The sequence below is a fragment of the Vipera berus genome (assembly GCF_964194415.1).
Source record: "Vipera berus genome assembly, chromosome: 1".
In the NCBI taxonomy this organism is placed as follows: domain Eukaryota; kingdom Metazoa; phylum Chordata; class Lepidosauria; order Squamata; family Viperidae; genus Vipera; species Vipera berus.
In genome coordinates, this window is record NC_138202.1 from 101241335 (window position 1) to 101259922 (window position 18588).

Sequence of the window (18588 nt, forward strand, 5' to 3'; positions counted from 1 at the left end):
ATCAACAGTTATATTCTCATAGGCCCATGCAAGGCACCAGGTGCAAAACTCTAATTAATATGTTAGCAGCATGGAGAGGAAAGAAAACATGTAAGGATTTTATTTAAATGAGATTACAGGAAATAGTGAAAATCAATGCAAAGCAATGAAAGAGATGATAATGGAGCATCAGCTACACTTTTCTCATTCACAGTTAAATGATAAATTATTGCATATGGTTGGTCTAATATGTATTTACCATTTTATTTGTCAGAATTGATTGCACTGTTGCAACAAGGGTAAGGACGGGGATGATCGTTGTATTTGCCACGTTCTATAGTAATCTAACTGAAGTGTTCATAGACTAGGAAGCCCATTTACCCTATAGATGAAGAATACTCAAAAACTTAGTGATCAGTGACTTAGTGAGGAAAGAAAGAGAAAAAGAAAGAAAGAAAGAAAGAAAGAAAGAAAGAAAGAAGAAAGAAAAAGAAAGAAAGAAAGAAAGAAAAAGAGAAAGAAAGAAAAAGAAAGAAAGAGTGCAGGAATGTATTTTGAGTGAGATCTTGATAGGTCAGGGGGAAGTAATTCAAAGAGGAGCAGAAGATTAAAGTGTTGCACTGTTGCAATATAAATTCCTTTGTTTTATTGCATTGTGACATCTTATGCAGGTATGACAGGGATGGAAGTCAGACAGCATTATGAATTTTTCATTTTGAGAAAAATGTCATGTCCTCTGAACCCATCTAGTTAAAGAAAAGTTTCTGAAAATAGCAATGTGAAATGTAAGGCAAGTGTGAAATTTTTAATTTGGGTAAAAGAGAAAACACATTGCCTGAAAATGATTGTGGAATAGAATAGAATAGAATAGAATAGAATAGAATAGAATAGAATAGAATAGAATAGAATAGAATAGAATAGAATAGAATAGAATAGAATAGAATAGAATAGAGCTGGAAGGGACCTTGGAGGTCTTCTAGTCCAGCCCCCTGCTCAAGCAGGAGAACCTATATCATATCAGACAAGTGACTGTCCACTCTCTTCTTAAAAACCTCCAGTGATGGAGCACCCATGATTTCCGAGGGCAAGCTGTTCCACTGGTTAACTGTCCTCACGGTTAGAAACTTTCTCCTTAGTTCCAGGTTGCTTCTCTCTTTGACAGTTTCCAACCATTGTTTCTTGTCCTGCCCTCTGGTGCTTTGGAGAATAATTTGACCTCCTCTTCTTTGTGGCAGCTCCTCAAATACTGGAACACTGCTATCATGCTATCACCCCTATTTCTTCTTTTCTTTAGACTAGCCAAACCCAAGTCCTGCAGCCGTTCTTCATATGTTTTAGTCTCCAGGCCTTGGATCATCTTAATTGCTCTTCTCTGAACTTTTTCAAAACTCTCAACATCTTTTTTGTAGTATGCTGACCAAAACTGGTTGCAGTATTCCAGGTGTGGTCTCACTAGGGTTTTATAAAGTGGTAACTAATACCTCGTGTGATCTTGATTCTGTACCTCTGTTTATGGAACCCAGTATTGTATTAGCTTTTTTGGCTGCTGCACATTGCTGGCTCATAGTCAAGTGATCATCCACTAGGACTCCAAGGTCCCTCTCACAGTTACTGTTTTTGAATCAGGTCTCACCTAATCTGTACTTGTACCTTTGATTTTTTTCCCTGCCTAAATGTAAAACTGCTTTTTTCCACACTGAAACTCATTTTGTTGGATAGGGCCCATTGTTCAAGTTTGTCAAGATCTTTTTGGATCCTGAGTTTGTCTTCTGGGGTGTGGGCACAAGTGTTGTTGTCGGAGTTCCTTGTATAAGAATTTCAACATGGATAAAGCCTAATCCTGAAAAGCTTCCTCAGAATTAAATCTTGCTGTTTTTGTTGAAATTAGATACAATGTTACTGTTTTTGAACCAGGTCTCACCTAATCTGTACTTATATCTTTGATTTTTCCTGCCTAAATGTTAAACTTTGCTTTTCTCCACATTAAAATTCATTGCTCCAGTTTGTCAAGATCTTTTTGATTCCTGAGCTTGTCTTCTGCAGCATTGGCTATTCCTGCCAGTTTGGTGTCATCTGCAAATTTGATGAGTTCCCCTTCTATTCCCTCATTTAAGTCATTGATGAAGATATTGAAGAGTACTGGGCCTAAGATGGAACCTTATGGTACCCCACTGCTTACTTCTCTCCATGTGGATATGGCACCATTGAGGACTACTCGTTGAGTACGGTTTGTCAGCTAGCTACAAATCCATCTGGTGATGATGTTGTCTATTCCACCTTTTTCTAGTTTACCAAGCAGTAGATTGTGGTATACTTTGTCGAATGTCTTACTGAAATCTAAGAATTATAGAATTGGTTATAAAGCAAGTATGAGTTAGTAGTTGGGCTCTGAAGCACTGCTTGGATTTGATTCCCAAAAGAGTTCTTGGAATGCAAATAGTGGCATGAATTAAACTCTTCTCTGCCATTCGGTAATATAATAACCATGCCTTTTTTGCAGGGTTTCATGGCAGCTGCTTTAAGGAGTTCCTGTCAGCCTTGTAAGATAGTCCAGACAAGCACACCCAGAAGTGCTAGCTCTACCTTTATTGTAAGGTTCCATTAACAAAATTTTGCAAGTCTGAAAGTATATCTCCTCCTTCTGTCACCTTTACACTTCAGGAAACTAGGGAAGGTTTTTTTCCCTGAGATGTTTTATCACACCCACATTCCTTCTACAGGCTCATCTTCCACTTCTCTGACTGATGTCTAGTCTGTGGTTCTTCCACCTGTCCCCCAAGGTCATTGCCACATACCATTACTGTTACAGGGAAGACCTCAAGGCAGCAAACATAATGCTTCCTTTCCACAACAACCATGTAAGGTAGATTGGGCTTAAAGAGAATGATTGCCTGATGTCACTTTGGTTTCCCACTAAACAGTTAAGGGATAAGGTTGAGTTTGAAATTTGTAGCTAGAAATTTTGCTTCAAGCCAATAACAATGTATGGTTCATGAGAATAAGAATTAACCATTACAAACAATGTCATTCCTCCTATTTTATTAACTACATTATTGCCAGTATTCTCTTTTTAAAGTGTTTCAATATCATACGATTATTTTAGTGTTAGGACTTTATATTCTTTTTTTTTAAAGCACAACTCCTCATTTAGTGGCCAAGTTTTATTTTTTATTTATTTATTTTAATTCCATTTATATCCCGCCCTTCCATTCCAAAGACCAGGTTATTAAACAAAATATTCGTTAATATACAGGGAGGGAGGAGGAGAGAAAGGGACTTTGAATATCACTGGTTGCTGCTGTCTCACTTAGTTAAAATTCTCTTGTGCCGCTGTAAAGGAGTTATTCTTATATTAGTGCGTGTTGTTGAAATTCGGTTGTAAATGCATGCATTGGTTGGAAAATGATTTTTTTATAATTGTTTATTATCGTTGTATTTGCAAATGGTTACTAACCAAGGAAATCGCAAGGAGTTGGGTATATGGTTTTGTTTTTTGGTTGTATTTTTCTAAGCCCCCTAGAGCTGTTAAAAGCTAGGTAACGTCAATTTTCTAAATAAGGTGGATTGCCTCATGTAGCTCTTTGATTCTTCCCAGAAGGATTCAAATGTTCTGAGGCATTCCTGGCGGGGTGTGTGTGTGTGTGTGTTGTGAAACCTTTTTATCCAGGTTGTCTTGGAATGAGAGGTTTGTAATGGTAGAATGAAAATGTGAGGAGGAAGCTTCCTGAAGTGATGAAGCTTTAAAAATTTGCTTTAAACAGACATTCAAAAACTAGATTTGTTCATGCATTCTTAAAGAAAATTACCAAAAAAAGCCCCCAGTTAAGTGCAAATTATAAATATCAAAAAGGCACAAAGGAACACTAACAATCACCCAGATGAATATTAATTTTTAAAGTAGACAAAAAGACCACTGCTATTGGTTCCAGCAGTAAATTCCTTTCAGTCCATGAATTTGTTTTATTGTTGTCCAAGCTTGCTATCTTTGAATCAGGAATGATTTTGTATACTAGTACTGGAAGTGGGAATGTCTGACTAGCCAAATTTTAGCTGCTAGAACTCACTAAAACAGGAAGTGGTAAAATTGATGCAGCATTTTTATTGCAGATTTTTGAAAAAGCAAATTATAATTATGTATGCTATTTTGACCAACTTCATATTATTGGTGCTAGATTATAGGGATTGCAAGTGAAATTGCTTTGTTGAAATCTCTCCAAAGGCAAGTGATGCAACTTGTTACACATTCTCCTGTCTGAAAATGAATGTCCCCTAGTTTTAATTAAACATTCACCCTGAGGTGTAGATGAAAGCATCGCTTTATTAATCACGCCAAGAAGGATGGGCAGGAAAATAAAATGTTGCAAGCAGTTTGCATAAGGGTAAAAGTTTGCTGGGCAGGGTGAGGCCCACTTTGTCCTTCTTTTGCTCCCCACTCAGAAGGCAAATTGAACAACTGAGTTGACCAGGTAAATAAAAAGACAATACAATACCTATTTTGTCTTTAAAACTGTGCTGCTAGGTCCCATTAATTGGGCCTCTGAGAACATGTGAATAATACCAAGAGTTCTAAGCATTTAGGTAAAGCTCTTGGAGATTTATTATCTTAACATTTGCTTAGAAGAAGTAAGATTAGCCAGAAGGTGAAATAGTAGGCATTGGAGAGGTTGAATCAGTCAGACTGAAGTAAGTTAAACTCCAGTATCTCCGTATCATGTATGAATAGGTAGTGTTGAGTTTCTCAGTAAAAATTCAAACCCAGGTAATACATATAATTTGATTGGACCGTTCACATTGGCTTATGTTTTGGAAGGATACTTTTCAGGACAATCTGGGTCCATTCATTTTGTTTTCTGTGAGAGACTTGAGGCATTGTGCTAAGCCTAAAAAGGCTTAATGATGATTTGCTGAATTATTGCACATTTGACTGGATTTACATGACATACTACGCCACGGATGCAGAAAATGCAATTTGGGGACCATATATTTTTTATGGCTCTCTTTGCTCTTGAGCAAAGGACCATAATAATCACACACACACCCTCCCCTTTTGATTCATGGGAATGGATTAAGAGGCTATATGATTAAGTATTCTATGGGCTTAAAAACATCTGGATCTCCTTCCCAAGGGTCACAACCACACCCAGATGGTCTCAACATGCTGTGCAAAATCAGATACAATCCTCAGCTGGTGGAAGTTAAATACTGTATTCCTGTGTGACTGTAATGTGACTTATTTGTGCCTGGCATAGATCAGTGTGTGACCCTGATCATACTTCATAAAAGTTAAAATAATAGATTGCCCAGATAAATGTCTTGATTCTAGAATACAGCTTTTTCCTCACTGTTTCCTAGAATGAGGCCATTGCAGTCAGTCTATCATAACTGAAAAATATATTATGTACTATTTTAAAAAAGACAGAAAAATGCTGAGAGCTAACAACTTCATCCGAAATAGTTCATCTTCAGTTTAATCTGCTATAGCATAGGTCACAAAACAATTTGCGCAGATAGAGTATATTGTCATTTTTTTTTCTTTCCATTCACTTGTGTCCAATTCTCACAAACTGCCTGGACAAGTCTCTGCAGTTTTTTGGGCAAGGTTTTTTAAAAGTGATTTGCCATTGCTTGCTTCCTAGGATGAGAGAAACTGACTAGCTCAAGGTCAGCTGCTGGCTATATGCCTAAGGCAGGACTAGAACTTAGTCTCCTAGCTTGCTGCTCTAAATCACTACGCCAAACTTCCTCTCATATTCTCAAATATTTAAGCATTAATATATGATTAGTTTACCCTGTCTTAGAAAAAGCCTAAAATAGTATCACCATTTTGTGACAGTAAAGCACATAAGCAAACATAATATAAATGAATAGAAACTGGATATTATTTTTAAGCTTTGCTGCACAATAATAAAATTGGGAAAGGTGATAGTGGAAAATATAGAAGCTCTGAAAAAAATGTGGATTTAATATTTTGTGGCATTATGTATTGCATAATTTTACTCTTTTACAGAAGATCTGTTTGTTGAAGTCTGCAAGTCTTGCTAGGCGTAGTTTCTCAGATGTAAAAGGCATGATCTGCTGCCCCATGCTCGGGGACAGTAATAGGGAAAGTGAGCTATTGCCTTTATATACCGCTTTAGGCTTTCCATTGGCAAGGCATTTGATTGGCCACTGTGGAAAACAGGAGACCAGTTCTGTTAAGGGTTGTAACAGGCTGTTTCTTAGATTCTTCATCCAGAAGATAATCAAGAACCCAGGGGAATCCTACCAATCATAATTTCTTTCAAATGAGCTGTTTCCTTGGTGTTGTGTTTCTCACATTAAAGCTGCCATGAAGGTACTGTGTAAATTAACAATCTGGTTCCATCATTTATATCATTTTGGAGCTGTTAGTACTGGTATTAATGTAGGGTTGATTGCCCCATAATATGAATTTGTTGAAATACTATTCAGTTCTATGTTTTATGACTATAAATAAGAATAGTGGTGTACATCTGAAGTTGGATGTGTCAGTAAAACATCTACTCTGACTCTGACAGGGCATATGTACAACCTGGGTGCATGTTTACATTGCATTGTAAGCACCCCAGAGTTGCCTTGAATTGTGAGATAGTAGCATATAAATTAGATAGATAGATAGACAGATAGACAGACAGACAGACAGATAGATAGAATGTTTACTTAGAAATAATGCTCTTTAACATCAGTGCAGCTTACTCTCTGAAACAATAGTGGAGAGGATAATTATACCTGTAAATCATTTTATAATACAATCCCATATGATTTCACTGGGGAATAAATCCCAGTGAATCAGTCTTGTATTCTTATTTGGGAATATAAAGCAACATTTAAGCAATTACATTTCCTTCAATTTTAAAAATTCTCTTTTAGAGACTATGCATTTATTTATTTTGTATGGCAGGTGACTCTTGTATGGCAAGTAACTCTGGGTAGTGAACAATCATAAAATAAATTAAAAACAAATTGCCATCATCATACAAAATTTAAAATGTATGCAGCAGCTGAGGAGAATATTACAAACCGTGGTTGTTAAAAGAAGCAGGAGGTTGGGCTCTTCACACACTTGGGGCCCAGGTCCAGGCACTTAACCAAGTATTTAGGGCCTTACAAAAGGCCAGCAGGGTTGGGGCCATCCTGATCTCCAGAGACAGAAAAGGCACATCTCTTCTGTCATGGCAGCTGGCGTTCCCCTGCCGATGGAAGCTGGAGCATGACAAGGTAGAAAGAACTGGAAAAAGATTGTCCCTCGGGTAACCTGGTCTCAAGCTATGACGGGTTGAATTGTACCCAGAAGCACACTGGCAGCCAGTGCATGAAGTAGTGGTGTTATATGGGTTGAGTACCCAACATCGTTTATTACCTGTACAGCTGCATTCTGCACCATTTGAAGTTCTGAATGCTCTTCAAGGGCAGCTCCATGTAGAGTGCATTGCAGTAATCCAGATAGTATTGCAAGCCCACCCTTCCCTGCTAGACAACAGTGTGAGAGGTAATGAATTCATTGTATCATAGGCATCATCATGCAAACAATGTGAATTACATAAATTGCATCATGCACCTATTTCCTTCTTACAAATACCCACAGATGAGATAAAGCAAGGGAATGTTTATTTTTTAAAACTTTATTTTTCAAGGCAAATTTGGTTTTGGGGTTTTATACTGTTACGGTACATGTTATTCTATTTGTCAATTAGAAAAATGATGTATTGTTTTTATAATGTTAGATGCATCATCAAAGTAGTCCTGACCTCTAATGACTATATGGACCAATGCCTGACTCATTTTTTATAGTTAAAATAAATCACTATGAAGTTTATGGTATATTATAGGTTTGGTATGGAAACATTTTAGCCTTTTCTAGTTATTTTTGTCATTCCCTTGTTTACCCAAATATGGCACAGGTTGACATTTAAAGATTATTTTCATTAACTGATTTACTTCTGCATTCTGCAGATGTGGAAACTCCAAAATAAGCATTATACAACTTAATGGTCTAAGGATTTTTGTTAGTTCATTCTGAATTAACTGTGACATTGTGATTATTTTTATAGCATTGTCATGCCATAAATAGATAGCTATGGATTCAAGCCAACAAGTTAGTACTTGATAAATGTTGAAAAAATTGGTATTTTTTATGAGTCCATATTCATAGCCCTATGAAAAGCATTAAGTAACATTAATTGTTAATGGAGAAATCAAAATATTTTTTAAGGACTAAAGGCAGATTTTTGTAAGAAGCAAGATGTGCTAATTTGGACCATGTAACAATACAAAAACCGAATTTGCTCTATTGCTTTTTAAATATTGTGGTTTGAGTTGTCTAATTTCATCTTGGATTGCTATTTAGATTCGCTGATTGCATCATTCTTCATACGTACAAACAGTAAATCTCTAGGGCAAAGCTGAATACTCTTCCTCTACCAACAGAGGTATAATAATGGTATATTTAAAAGAAATCTCTCCAAGATACAGGTGCTGGAAAGAGATGCGGTATTGGGTATAAAATCCAGCCACTTTGATGAATGAAATACCTGACTAAACGGGTATTTGTAATTTGGGTTGTCGCATTATACTCTCCCTTTGTGAGTTTTTATTGTAAAATATGTTGAGAGATTTTCTTTCGGGGGGGGGGGAAATCTACTTGAAAAAGAGAGCTTGCCGTACTTCTTATCTGACTGTGGAATTGTATTTTCTTCCAGCAAACTGGAAAAATAATTCAGAGGAGGCCTAAATGTAAGATAAGAAAAACAAAACCTGTTTAGCGATCTGTGCACCCTTCTACGTTGCTTAGTTTTTGAAGTGGGCATTAACAGAGAGAAAAAGAAAGAAAAGAAAAGAGTGAACCCTCAGAGGCTGCATAGGAAGGTCTAACTAACCCTTTCCTCTCAGCGGCAAGAGAGTTACTGCTGAACAGTAAAAGCTGTTTCCAAGGATTACGCTGTGCATGCTTGTCTGCTTAGTAACAACCCATTTCCTCAGTCAAGAGACTCCTAAGTGGCTGCTTTAGAAAGAGAACAGGTAAGCAAACACGAGAAGTATTTTTTTCCCCTGAAGAAATAAAATTGTGCAGAGCTTGGGATAAGCACTTAACGTTTCTGAGCAGAAGAGCTCTCTGGTCAGTTACGATTTATTGCCTGGTTATTTTTCCAACATGCTTCATGGTATACTGATCAACTTTGAGTAGCCAATTCCAAAAGGAAAGGTATTGATGATTAAATATTATGTAGATTTAAAAGGTAAAGGCCACCAGGCACGTGGAGGGTGAGGAGATTGGTGCATCTCTTCGGTGCTCAGGTTTAAAATTACCAAGTAATGCAAGTCGCCGATGCTCTGACTTTGAATAACTGAAGGGCAGTTGTTCTCTCTGTGGGATAAAGACAGCAATGTACAAATCAAAATCTAGATGAGATAATATTTAGGTAGTTGATCAAGAGGCAAAAGTTGGGAGAGTGTGCATGTACTTGTGTGTAGGTATGTGTGTGAAAGCTGCTTAATGCAGTAACTGCATATATCTTGGCTTTGCTGTGTTACGTCTGCTATATTAGCAGTTATATTTGGATTGCTGCTGCTGCTGTTGCCATTGCTTCTTCTCTTAACTAAAAGGCCTGAAGGTCATAATCACCTTGTCCTTTGTCCAGAAGGTTTGTTGATTTGGACCAATAGGCTAATTCAAATGTTTACTTGTTTAAACTATCTTTGTACCGAACCTGTCACATATGTTTTTGGATGAGGGCTTTTTTCCCTGTATCACGTTCATTCAAGCTTTCAAAGACCTACCCATTGGTGAGATACACCCTAACCTAATTTTGACACATAGCAATTCCAGGGACACCATTTCAGATACAGTCGTTAGGCAGAGATGAGTGTAAATTAGAGCATATTTCCACAGACTGCTTTTTAATTTGTCCTATTAAAATACACGTCCCCACAAGGGCATTATGCATTTCTATTCTGCATCACAACTCCAGCTGTCGGCAGCAATGAATCATACTATAGAGCTGCCAGCTGTCAAGAAAAATCATCTTGCTTAAATTATTTTAGTTTAAAAAGGAAGCTTAAATAGTTTACAAAAGAAAGTGGTTTTAAAAAGGAAGCAAACATTGGAACAACTGATAGAAATTGTGCAAAATAACAAAATATCTGCTAGGTCTTTTCTCCAATAAAGTCTAGCAAATTTTCCTAGTTATTGTCATTTTCAGATACTGTGCCTGCTTGAATGTATAATAATAGTTTAGTTACACATTGTACATTGACTTTATATGTTTATAACATCTATTTTATTTAATGAAAGAAGTTACCAGAAATAAGTTGTTTTGAGTCGAGTAGTAGAGGGGGAAGGAAGTACTGAATTTGCTAGGATTTTTCCTCTCCATCTTAGCATTATCCCCCTAATGGAAGTGCATCAGCAAAAAGAAGTAAAGATATGACATCAAAAGAGATGCACAAAATTTTCATATGCTAACTTAAGTACAGTATGCACATTTAGAAAGTACTATAATTTAGAAACTTATTGCTTTCCTAGCCTGCTTTTCCTCTTAAGAGTGTTAGCCAGCATACACAGCGTCCCCCAATGTCCTCATAACAACAAGCTTGTCAGTTGGGTAGGTCTTTGAGAACGTGACTGATCCAAAGTCACTAAGTGAGCTCCATGAATAGTCATGGTATGTATGTATGTATGTATGTATGTATGTATGTATGTATGTATTTATTTATTTATTTATTTATTTATTTATTTATTATCATAAACATTTCTTTAAAAAGAGCACAGATGCATTAATAATACACAGCATGATCATGCTTGCATTAACCTAATGAATGTTTTGCTTTATACAGTTGATAAGTTATTTTATATGAGAACGAAGCAGCTTGACATAAATCCTCCTTTGAACTAGCATGGCTAGGGCAAACTATTACAGAGATGTGTTAAAAAGGTGCAGTGTAACAAAACGTGTTGTATTGTCTCAGTCTTCCCAGATTCACACAGGGAAGAATGCTCAGCCTGGGAATTTTTTGTTCAAAAATACAGAAGGGAGAACTTTATGCCACTCTGTGGTTGAGTGGGGACTTGTATTTGGATTTTCCCAGTCTAAGTCCGACACAACCAGTATGCTCAATTAAGATGTTGGACATGGAATAATGGAAAAGGTACCGATTAAGTGAACTATAAGTGTGTGCTGTGTGCTGCCCAAGTGCTAAAAACTGATGGGCAACTGAACAACCACTGCTTTCCTCCTTGTAGTTCTTCAACCCAGGCTGGTCTGCTCTATTACTTATAGGATACTTTCAGCTAATGGACTGATCTCTCTTTAATGTAGTGTAATATAATTGCCCTTTGTAAAATAAGAGTCATAGTAGTTGTATCCCCAATCTTCTACCTTTGCTTGGCAAATAGGTAGCTATATAAATAAATTAGCCAAATCACTGGGTTTTTTCCTTCGGAGCTTTATTCTCCTGGCTATTTCCTATCATAGTGAACAAATTCTGGATATCCACCCAATAATAAAACTGGAGTGTAACAAGCAGAACTGTGTATCTTGGTCTGATAAGTGGGCTCTGCTATATAGTTCCTGCATGTCTGAAAGACACCACACTGGAAAAGACCAGTGTATAACCTGACTAGAGAAATGTGTGAGGTAGCTCTGGTTGGGGATAGAGAAGAGTGGGTGGGTTTTATCTAGCAGATTATTACTTATTTCTATTTCCATCCTGAAATTTGATTTAGAACAATAATTGAAGATGTCCATCAGTTTACTCTTAAGAAATTTCTCCCAGGCTTCTAGATTGGCACTAAAAAAATTTAAATACAAAAAGATTGATTTAATTGTTGATTTTTATTTTAAATAAATTTCTAAATCATCACTGAATGCTATAAGAATAATACAAATCAAAAGCAATGAAAAAGCCAATAGGCTTGTACATAAAACCTATAGTAATCAGTACAACAATTAATACAATACTGATTAAGTCAGAAAATAACTTCACTTTGCTATTTTAATTGCCATCTTTGTATACTTCACAGAATGTTCCATAAGATTTTCCTGCTACAATTTCACAACTTGGTGAAATTTGTGGTTAATCACACGAAACAGTTATGAAATTAAAAAATAAGGCTCCAAGGCCATCAGAAAAATTTGTTTTAAATGCTCAATGACTAGAAAGAATCATATAAATTGAATAAATAGATAATATGAAAAAATGATATCATACATATTATGTGAGTAGGTCAGTAACACAACATAAAGGTAAAGGTAAAGGTTCCCCCGCACATGCATGCTAGTCGTTTCCAACTCTAGGGGCCGGTGCTCATCTCCGTTTCAAAGCCAAAGAGCCAGCACTTGTCCGAGGACGTCTCCATGGTCATGTGGCCGGCATGACTAGACGCCAAAGGCGCACGGAACGCTGTTACCTTCCCACCATAGTGGTCCCTATTTTTCTACTTGCATTTTTACGTGCTTTCGAACTGCTAGGTTGGCAGAAGCTGGGACGAGTAACAGGCGCTCACTCTGCTACGCGGCACTCGGGATTCGACCCGCCAAATTGCCGACCTTCTGATCGACAAGCTCAGTGTCACTGAGCCACCACATCCCTCAACACAACATAACTGGCCTCAAATTTCCTTTGTTTTCTTATTTAGATTTGTTAGGTGATGAGGACATCTTTAAAGTAACGCTACTATGAAAAACATCATAATATTGAAAATACATTTTGAAAAAAATAGGATGCCACTATCTTAGGAAATTTATTAATTTTAAATGTTAGTACCTTGATGAAATTTGGGTTATACATGTCAGTTAACTGTTTTGTCTTTATTTACTTCCATATTTTTTGATAGAAATGAGATGCTATATAAGAGCAAAATTTACATATCTCTTATCATTTCTTTAATATACCTGATTAGGAAATATTAGGTTTGCCTCTCTGCTAATTCATACAGTACATTTCAGGTGAACTAAAGCTTTCTTTCCTACATTCATCACTTACCTATTTTTCTTGTTGTTGTGAAAGAAATATTCCCATGTGAGTTTCCCTGAACTTTCTCTAGAAGAGCATGGAACAAATAAGATAGTAGCAATGCATATTTGAAAGAAAGACATTTAAAAACAAGTTTATGTCATATGTAATTCAGCTATTATTGTGCAGGTGGCATTTTCTTTAATAGCAAAAATGCAATAACTTAGAAGAATATGCATAAAAGACCCCCACCCCATGAATAAAAGTCATTTTAATTGACACATTGACACAAATATAATTAATCATAAGAATAGTAGATGTGTTACTAACTGAATGCTCTACAGATCATTTAATAAGATAATATTAATATCTGAAACTATACTTACTCATAAGTATACTTAAAAAATTGATTATGTGCCATCGTTAGTGTCAAGTCTTAGAGATAGCATAGATTCCTTCATGACTATCACATACCTTATATTTTTAAAAATTATTAATTTTGACCTCTCTCTCTCAAGTTCTATCTTCTCTCTTTCTCTCTCAATTTCTGTCTTATTTCATCTATCTATCATCCATCTATCTATCTATCTATCTATCTATCTATCTATCTATCTATCTATCTATCTATCTATCTATCTATCTATCTATCTATCTATCTATCATAATGTAATGTTTAAATAGGCCTAAAGTTTTTTTTCCTATTTGAAATACAGGGGACATTAAAATAGTTTGTATTTTCATATTATAAATGAATGATTTTCAGAATATAAGAATAACATACAAGAGATAGACCGACTTTTACAATATTCTATTTCCAAATGAAACAGAAAAATCTTTTGGAGATATCATTAACCAACCTATTCAGCCTCAGCATTTGATATAGAAGAGTGATATCTTCATATTCAATATAGTATTAACAGGAAAAAATAAGCTGAGATTTTGAAATAATAACAATTCATTTGCACATCTACTCTGCTTTAACATTGCACAGTGGAAGTAAAAGCTGATCATCTGAAACATATTGGAAGTATTTTACATACATCTATAGTTTAAACATTTTAGTACAACCATAAAGGGCACACAAAATAACTGGTTTGTCTCATTACTTTGGCAGCTTGGAAAGGATAAACACTAGCCCCATTTCCTCAGAATACTCTCTTGTTTGCTGTTAATGTAGTAGCATTTTTGCATAATAAGTATTTCAATGCAATAAGGAAATAAGCAGTGTTGGGATCCAGCTGGTTCGCACCAGTTTGGCAGAACCTAGAATGGACTTCTGGAAGCGGCATCCACACAGAGAACCAGTTGTTCACATATCTGGATCCCACCACTGGAAATAAGACAATTCTAGCTGTTTCTGGATAGTCAGCAGACTCTTGGAGAAGCCATTACTACATCTGTTTTTGCACAACTGAAATCTGATTTGCCGAAAAACGCCATAGATTTTAAAGGATGCAAGTAGCCAAATTATTGATTATTAATTAATTATTAAAGGATTAAGATTATTATGACATATGTAACACGTAACATATGTAACATCTTTCTTATTTTTTGCTTTATGATCATGATTTTGAAAATTGTCAATGTGAAATGAGCATTTTCTTAAAGAAACTAGGCAATTTTTTAGAAGAACACAGCCAGTTCTTATGTGGGAAATTGCCTTATACAAAGCCAAAATATTAGTTCATATAGTATAATAACGTACATTAATTGTCAGTAGCCTTCCAAAATTTGTGTACATCTTAATTGTGCTAAGAGATATCAGGAACCATACAAATTATATCCCCAACCATCCTATTTAATCTTCTGTTGGGTCATGTCACAAAATGTTCATCCCTAATGTCAGTCCATAATATTGGTTAATATTTTTTGGTTTTGCGTGGTGTGTGATTGTAATCATTCTGGCTTAGTGTCATGTACAAACTAGGCTACCATGATTTGTTCAACAAATCAGGATTTAAAAATCTTGGCTTAGTTTTATTCATCAGTGCAGTTACTATTGAGTAATGTATTCAGCAGGCAATCAGGGCCTATACTAGCCAGGTATATATACCATTATTCTGTGTACTTAATTCCTTGTATATACTAAATTCTTAGGTATATACATGATCATTTAAGATTTCAAGACAAATATGCAAAATGTGTCCAAATGTGATTTTCTGAATGCTGCTGATGTTTTTTTCCCTTCTCTTTATGTAGGTAGCATCTGCTTTGTACATAACTTCTATATAACTGTACCAAGGAATGTAGTATCACAGAAGATTTCTTTTATAGGAATTGTTGTCACAATAAAGCCAGACATGGCAAGGGTAAGTATATTTAGTTATAGTTGTTGTTTTGTTGTTGTTGTTGTTGTTATTGTTTCGTTGCAATGTTGAAGTGAAAAGGAGATACTCTGGGCATAAATTGCTGTTGATCAGTAGTTGTAATTTAAAAGAAGCAGTTGTGCTTAAAAAGAAATGGTTTGTCCTGTTCAACGTTGAATTCCTTCATAAAATACATTTCGTGTGTCTGCACGCACACAGTGTTATGCAGGATGGGATTTCATTATTCTCTCAGAGCTAGATAATTTAAAAGTTTTCAGGTTTTTATGCTGCATCCAGTACTACAGTGTGTGTTTACTTCCATTAACTGAATTGTCACACTTGTGTAGGGATATAGAATCAGAACAAATTATATTTGATCTCTATATGTGACACAGATTGTCAAGCCCCTTTCCCACATGAAAAGTAGTCCTTTTGGTGATTCTCACTTATCTCTGATTTATGAACAAGTCAAAGGAAGAAATAGGATCAGCCATCCTCAGGAATCCTAAAAGTCTATGGGGGAAAACCTTTGGAAAATAATATGTCCAGCTTATTAATGATTTGAAAAAGCATGATGTATAAAAGTATTGAATAGCAAGGAATATCTCTTGTAGACTAGCCTTGCTTTTTTCAAAATGATAATTCTTACTCTCCATTGTCTCAATTTTGATAAAACTTACAGTACAAACCTCAGAGCTGGCAAAGCACAAACAGGATCTCAGAGCCCCAAGAGAGATGTTACTTCAGCAACAGTCTGGCTCAAGCTGAGAGTGTAGAGAAAAGCTTTCCTGAGCTTTCAGTCAGTCTAATTCAAGCAAATTCCCATGGGGACTTCCTCTTCTAAGTAATCACACAAAGGAAGCCTAGGTAACAGGGAACTGGATGCTTTGTTGAAGACACCCAAAAGGGCAGTTCTGGAGGATTTAGATATCCATGCTGAGGCCATAATGGATAACAGCAGCTCAGGGTTTCAAGGCAGCTGTTAGCTCAAGAGTTATAACTGGTCACATGCTAAATTTGGTTTTCTTTATTAGGCAGTACTTTATTAGGCAGTATTAGTATGATCTGGAGGTGAAGAATTATATATGTGTTCTTTGTCATAGCCGTACTACTGTTTGCTGAAATTTAGACGTATAGTTAACCATATTTGTGCAGGAGTGTGGGATAAACAAACTCCAAAGGATGCAGTGAGACTTTCGGCAATTTTCCAGCTAGCATGGGGGTACTTCTGTTGAAGAATTATTACTCATTTGCTAAAATGAATTGAGGGAAATCTGAAAAAAAGGAACATGGACTTTAGAAAAAGATAATTTGAAGACATTCCAGTTATGATCTGCCAACTTGAACATTATGTTTCCAAGAATAGTTTGTGGGTTTCTTCCCCACACATATCACTCAAGGATTTATTACTCTAACAGCATAGATAGGGAGAACAAGATCATGAGAATCTGCTAGTTTTCATTTGCTTTCATTTTTAAAAAATTGCAACAGGTTATTTACTATTATATTTGATTGGATACATTTATATTTTGCATTGTGGCTATGCTTGAATTCTGATAAACACTTAGAAAAATAGTACAAGTGTTTCAGATTGAAATGATATGGTATGGTTGCTTCCCATATATTTTGAGATGGAAAGAAACATATAGGATATGATGAAATAGCTTAAATATGTCTCACACATATAAAGATTTCCTGGTTTATTGTAAACTTCTTTTACCAAGGCATCATTCAGTTGTGGGAGTCAACTCTCAGACTCCTTATCCATTCACTGAATATGTGAATTAAACAAGATTAGAGATCAAGAACCACGGGTCACGGGTCTCATCTCTCTTGTCAAATGTACTGTGTGTGGTCCAGAGCACGAAAGGTTGCCATTAAAACAAAGGATGGAAAATGGATATTATTGAACTACAGCTCCCAGCAGCCCTAGTTAGTAGGACTGATGACGAAGGATGCCATAATAAGAGAGCCAGAAATCCCATACTTCTTCTTTTAAATAGTTTGGAAATGTGATATGTCAAAGAATATGTATTATTTACTTCTGCCACTAAACAATGTGCTCACACTTTACATTCTTTATTGGAAACATGTCACTGGGTATCTCTACAATTTCTCAATTTAGTTGGGTAGTTTCTGAGAAAGCACTTTCTTTGGTCTGATGTTCAGAGAGGTTTGCAACCCACATATTAGCAGAATGAATTGTCTGCACAATTTAAAACCTTCTTTGTGTCAATTCACCATCCTCTGACTTTTTCTCTCTCTAACAAAGTGTTTAAGAGATGGAAATCTCTTCGTCCATTAATACTGTTTTCTCTCTAACGAGTTATATTATCTCATAGTCAACTATCACTATGGTGATATAAATCTTGCTTTAATTATTCATTTCAGAGGCCGCATAATGCTGTAAGATGCTAGTAACAAGGTGACCTGCGCCATCATAGTTATATGTGCTTCAAACTATGGCTGACTTACTAAACAGCAAATGCCACCTTTAAAAAGAATAATTTCCAAATTTGCATTGTATTGAGACAGTGACAGTCAGCTAATGGGAATCATCCCAATGTAATTATCTTTTTCGTCTCTCTGAATCTGTTACAGAACTGCTCTGGTTGTAAAGAAAAAAGGCCTGCACACAGTTTGTGTACTAACTGCAACAAGTGGCTTTGTAGCTTATGTACTGAAGAACACAGCCATAGCAAAGAAGCCGGAGGAGAACATTTTTTGCCAGTCTCCTTGAAGGGGTGTTCAGGTAGAAATGGAACCTGCTCATGTTTTTCCCCTTTCTTGTGCTGAACAATATTTATTTATTTATTAGTTGAATTTATATTCATATATTTATGATTCAGTTATAGGATCTGTGTATGTGCAGACAGAGTGCCTTAGCTAATGTGATATAGTTATCAAGGGAATTCAGTGAGCTTTCACCCATCCCCAATTAGTGCAACTCACTTACAATGCAATTCACAGTAGCCCCGTATTATGCTTCCCGAAAGGTGAAAATTATAGTTTAGCATATTTGTAGAGCGCCATCATGGAAAATCAAGGAGAGACTCCTTGATCACTTGATCAAGGAGAGATGCAACTTGGAACTGAGAAACTTCCTAACAGTGAGAACAATTAACCAGTGCTTCATCACTGGAGGTTTTTAAGAAAAGACTGGACAGTCAATTGTCTGAAATGGTATAGGGTCTTCTGCTTGAGCAGGGGGCTGGACTAGAAGACCTCCAAGTTCCCTTCTAGCTCTATTCTGATTGATTGATTGATTGATTGATTGATTGATTGATTGATTGATTGAAAAGGCTGTCATAGCTGATTGAGATCAGATTCTGTA

General features: G+C 36.1%; 1 protein-coding gene across 2 annotated transcripts in view; it reads left to right on the forward strand.

Annotated features, from left to right (window-relative positions):
• The window catches only part of TRIM66 (tripartite motif containing 66), a 64744-nt gene that overhangs the window by 2549 nt on the left and 43607 nt on the right, over positions 1-18588 (forward strand). The window contains exons 2-4 of one of the 2 annotated variants that reach the window (XM_081341276.1): positions 8697-9015; positions 15148-15257; positions 17856-18006. In XM_081341276.1, coding sequence (XP_081197402.1) covers positions 15249-15257; positions 17856-18006 — 160 coding nt within the window. In that variant the 5' untranslated portion in view covers positions 8697-9015; positions 15148-15248. The remainder of the gene's footprint in view (positions 1-8696; positions 9016-15147; positions 15258-17855; positions 18007-18588) is intronic. The other variant, XM_081341277.1, reaches the window with a different exon arrangement.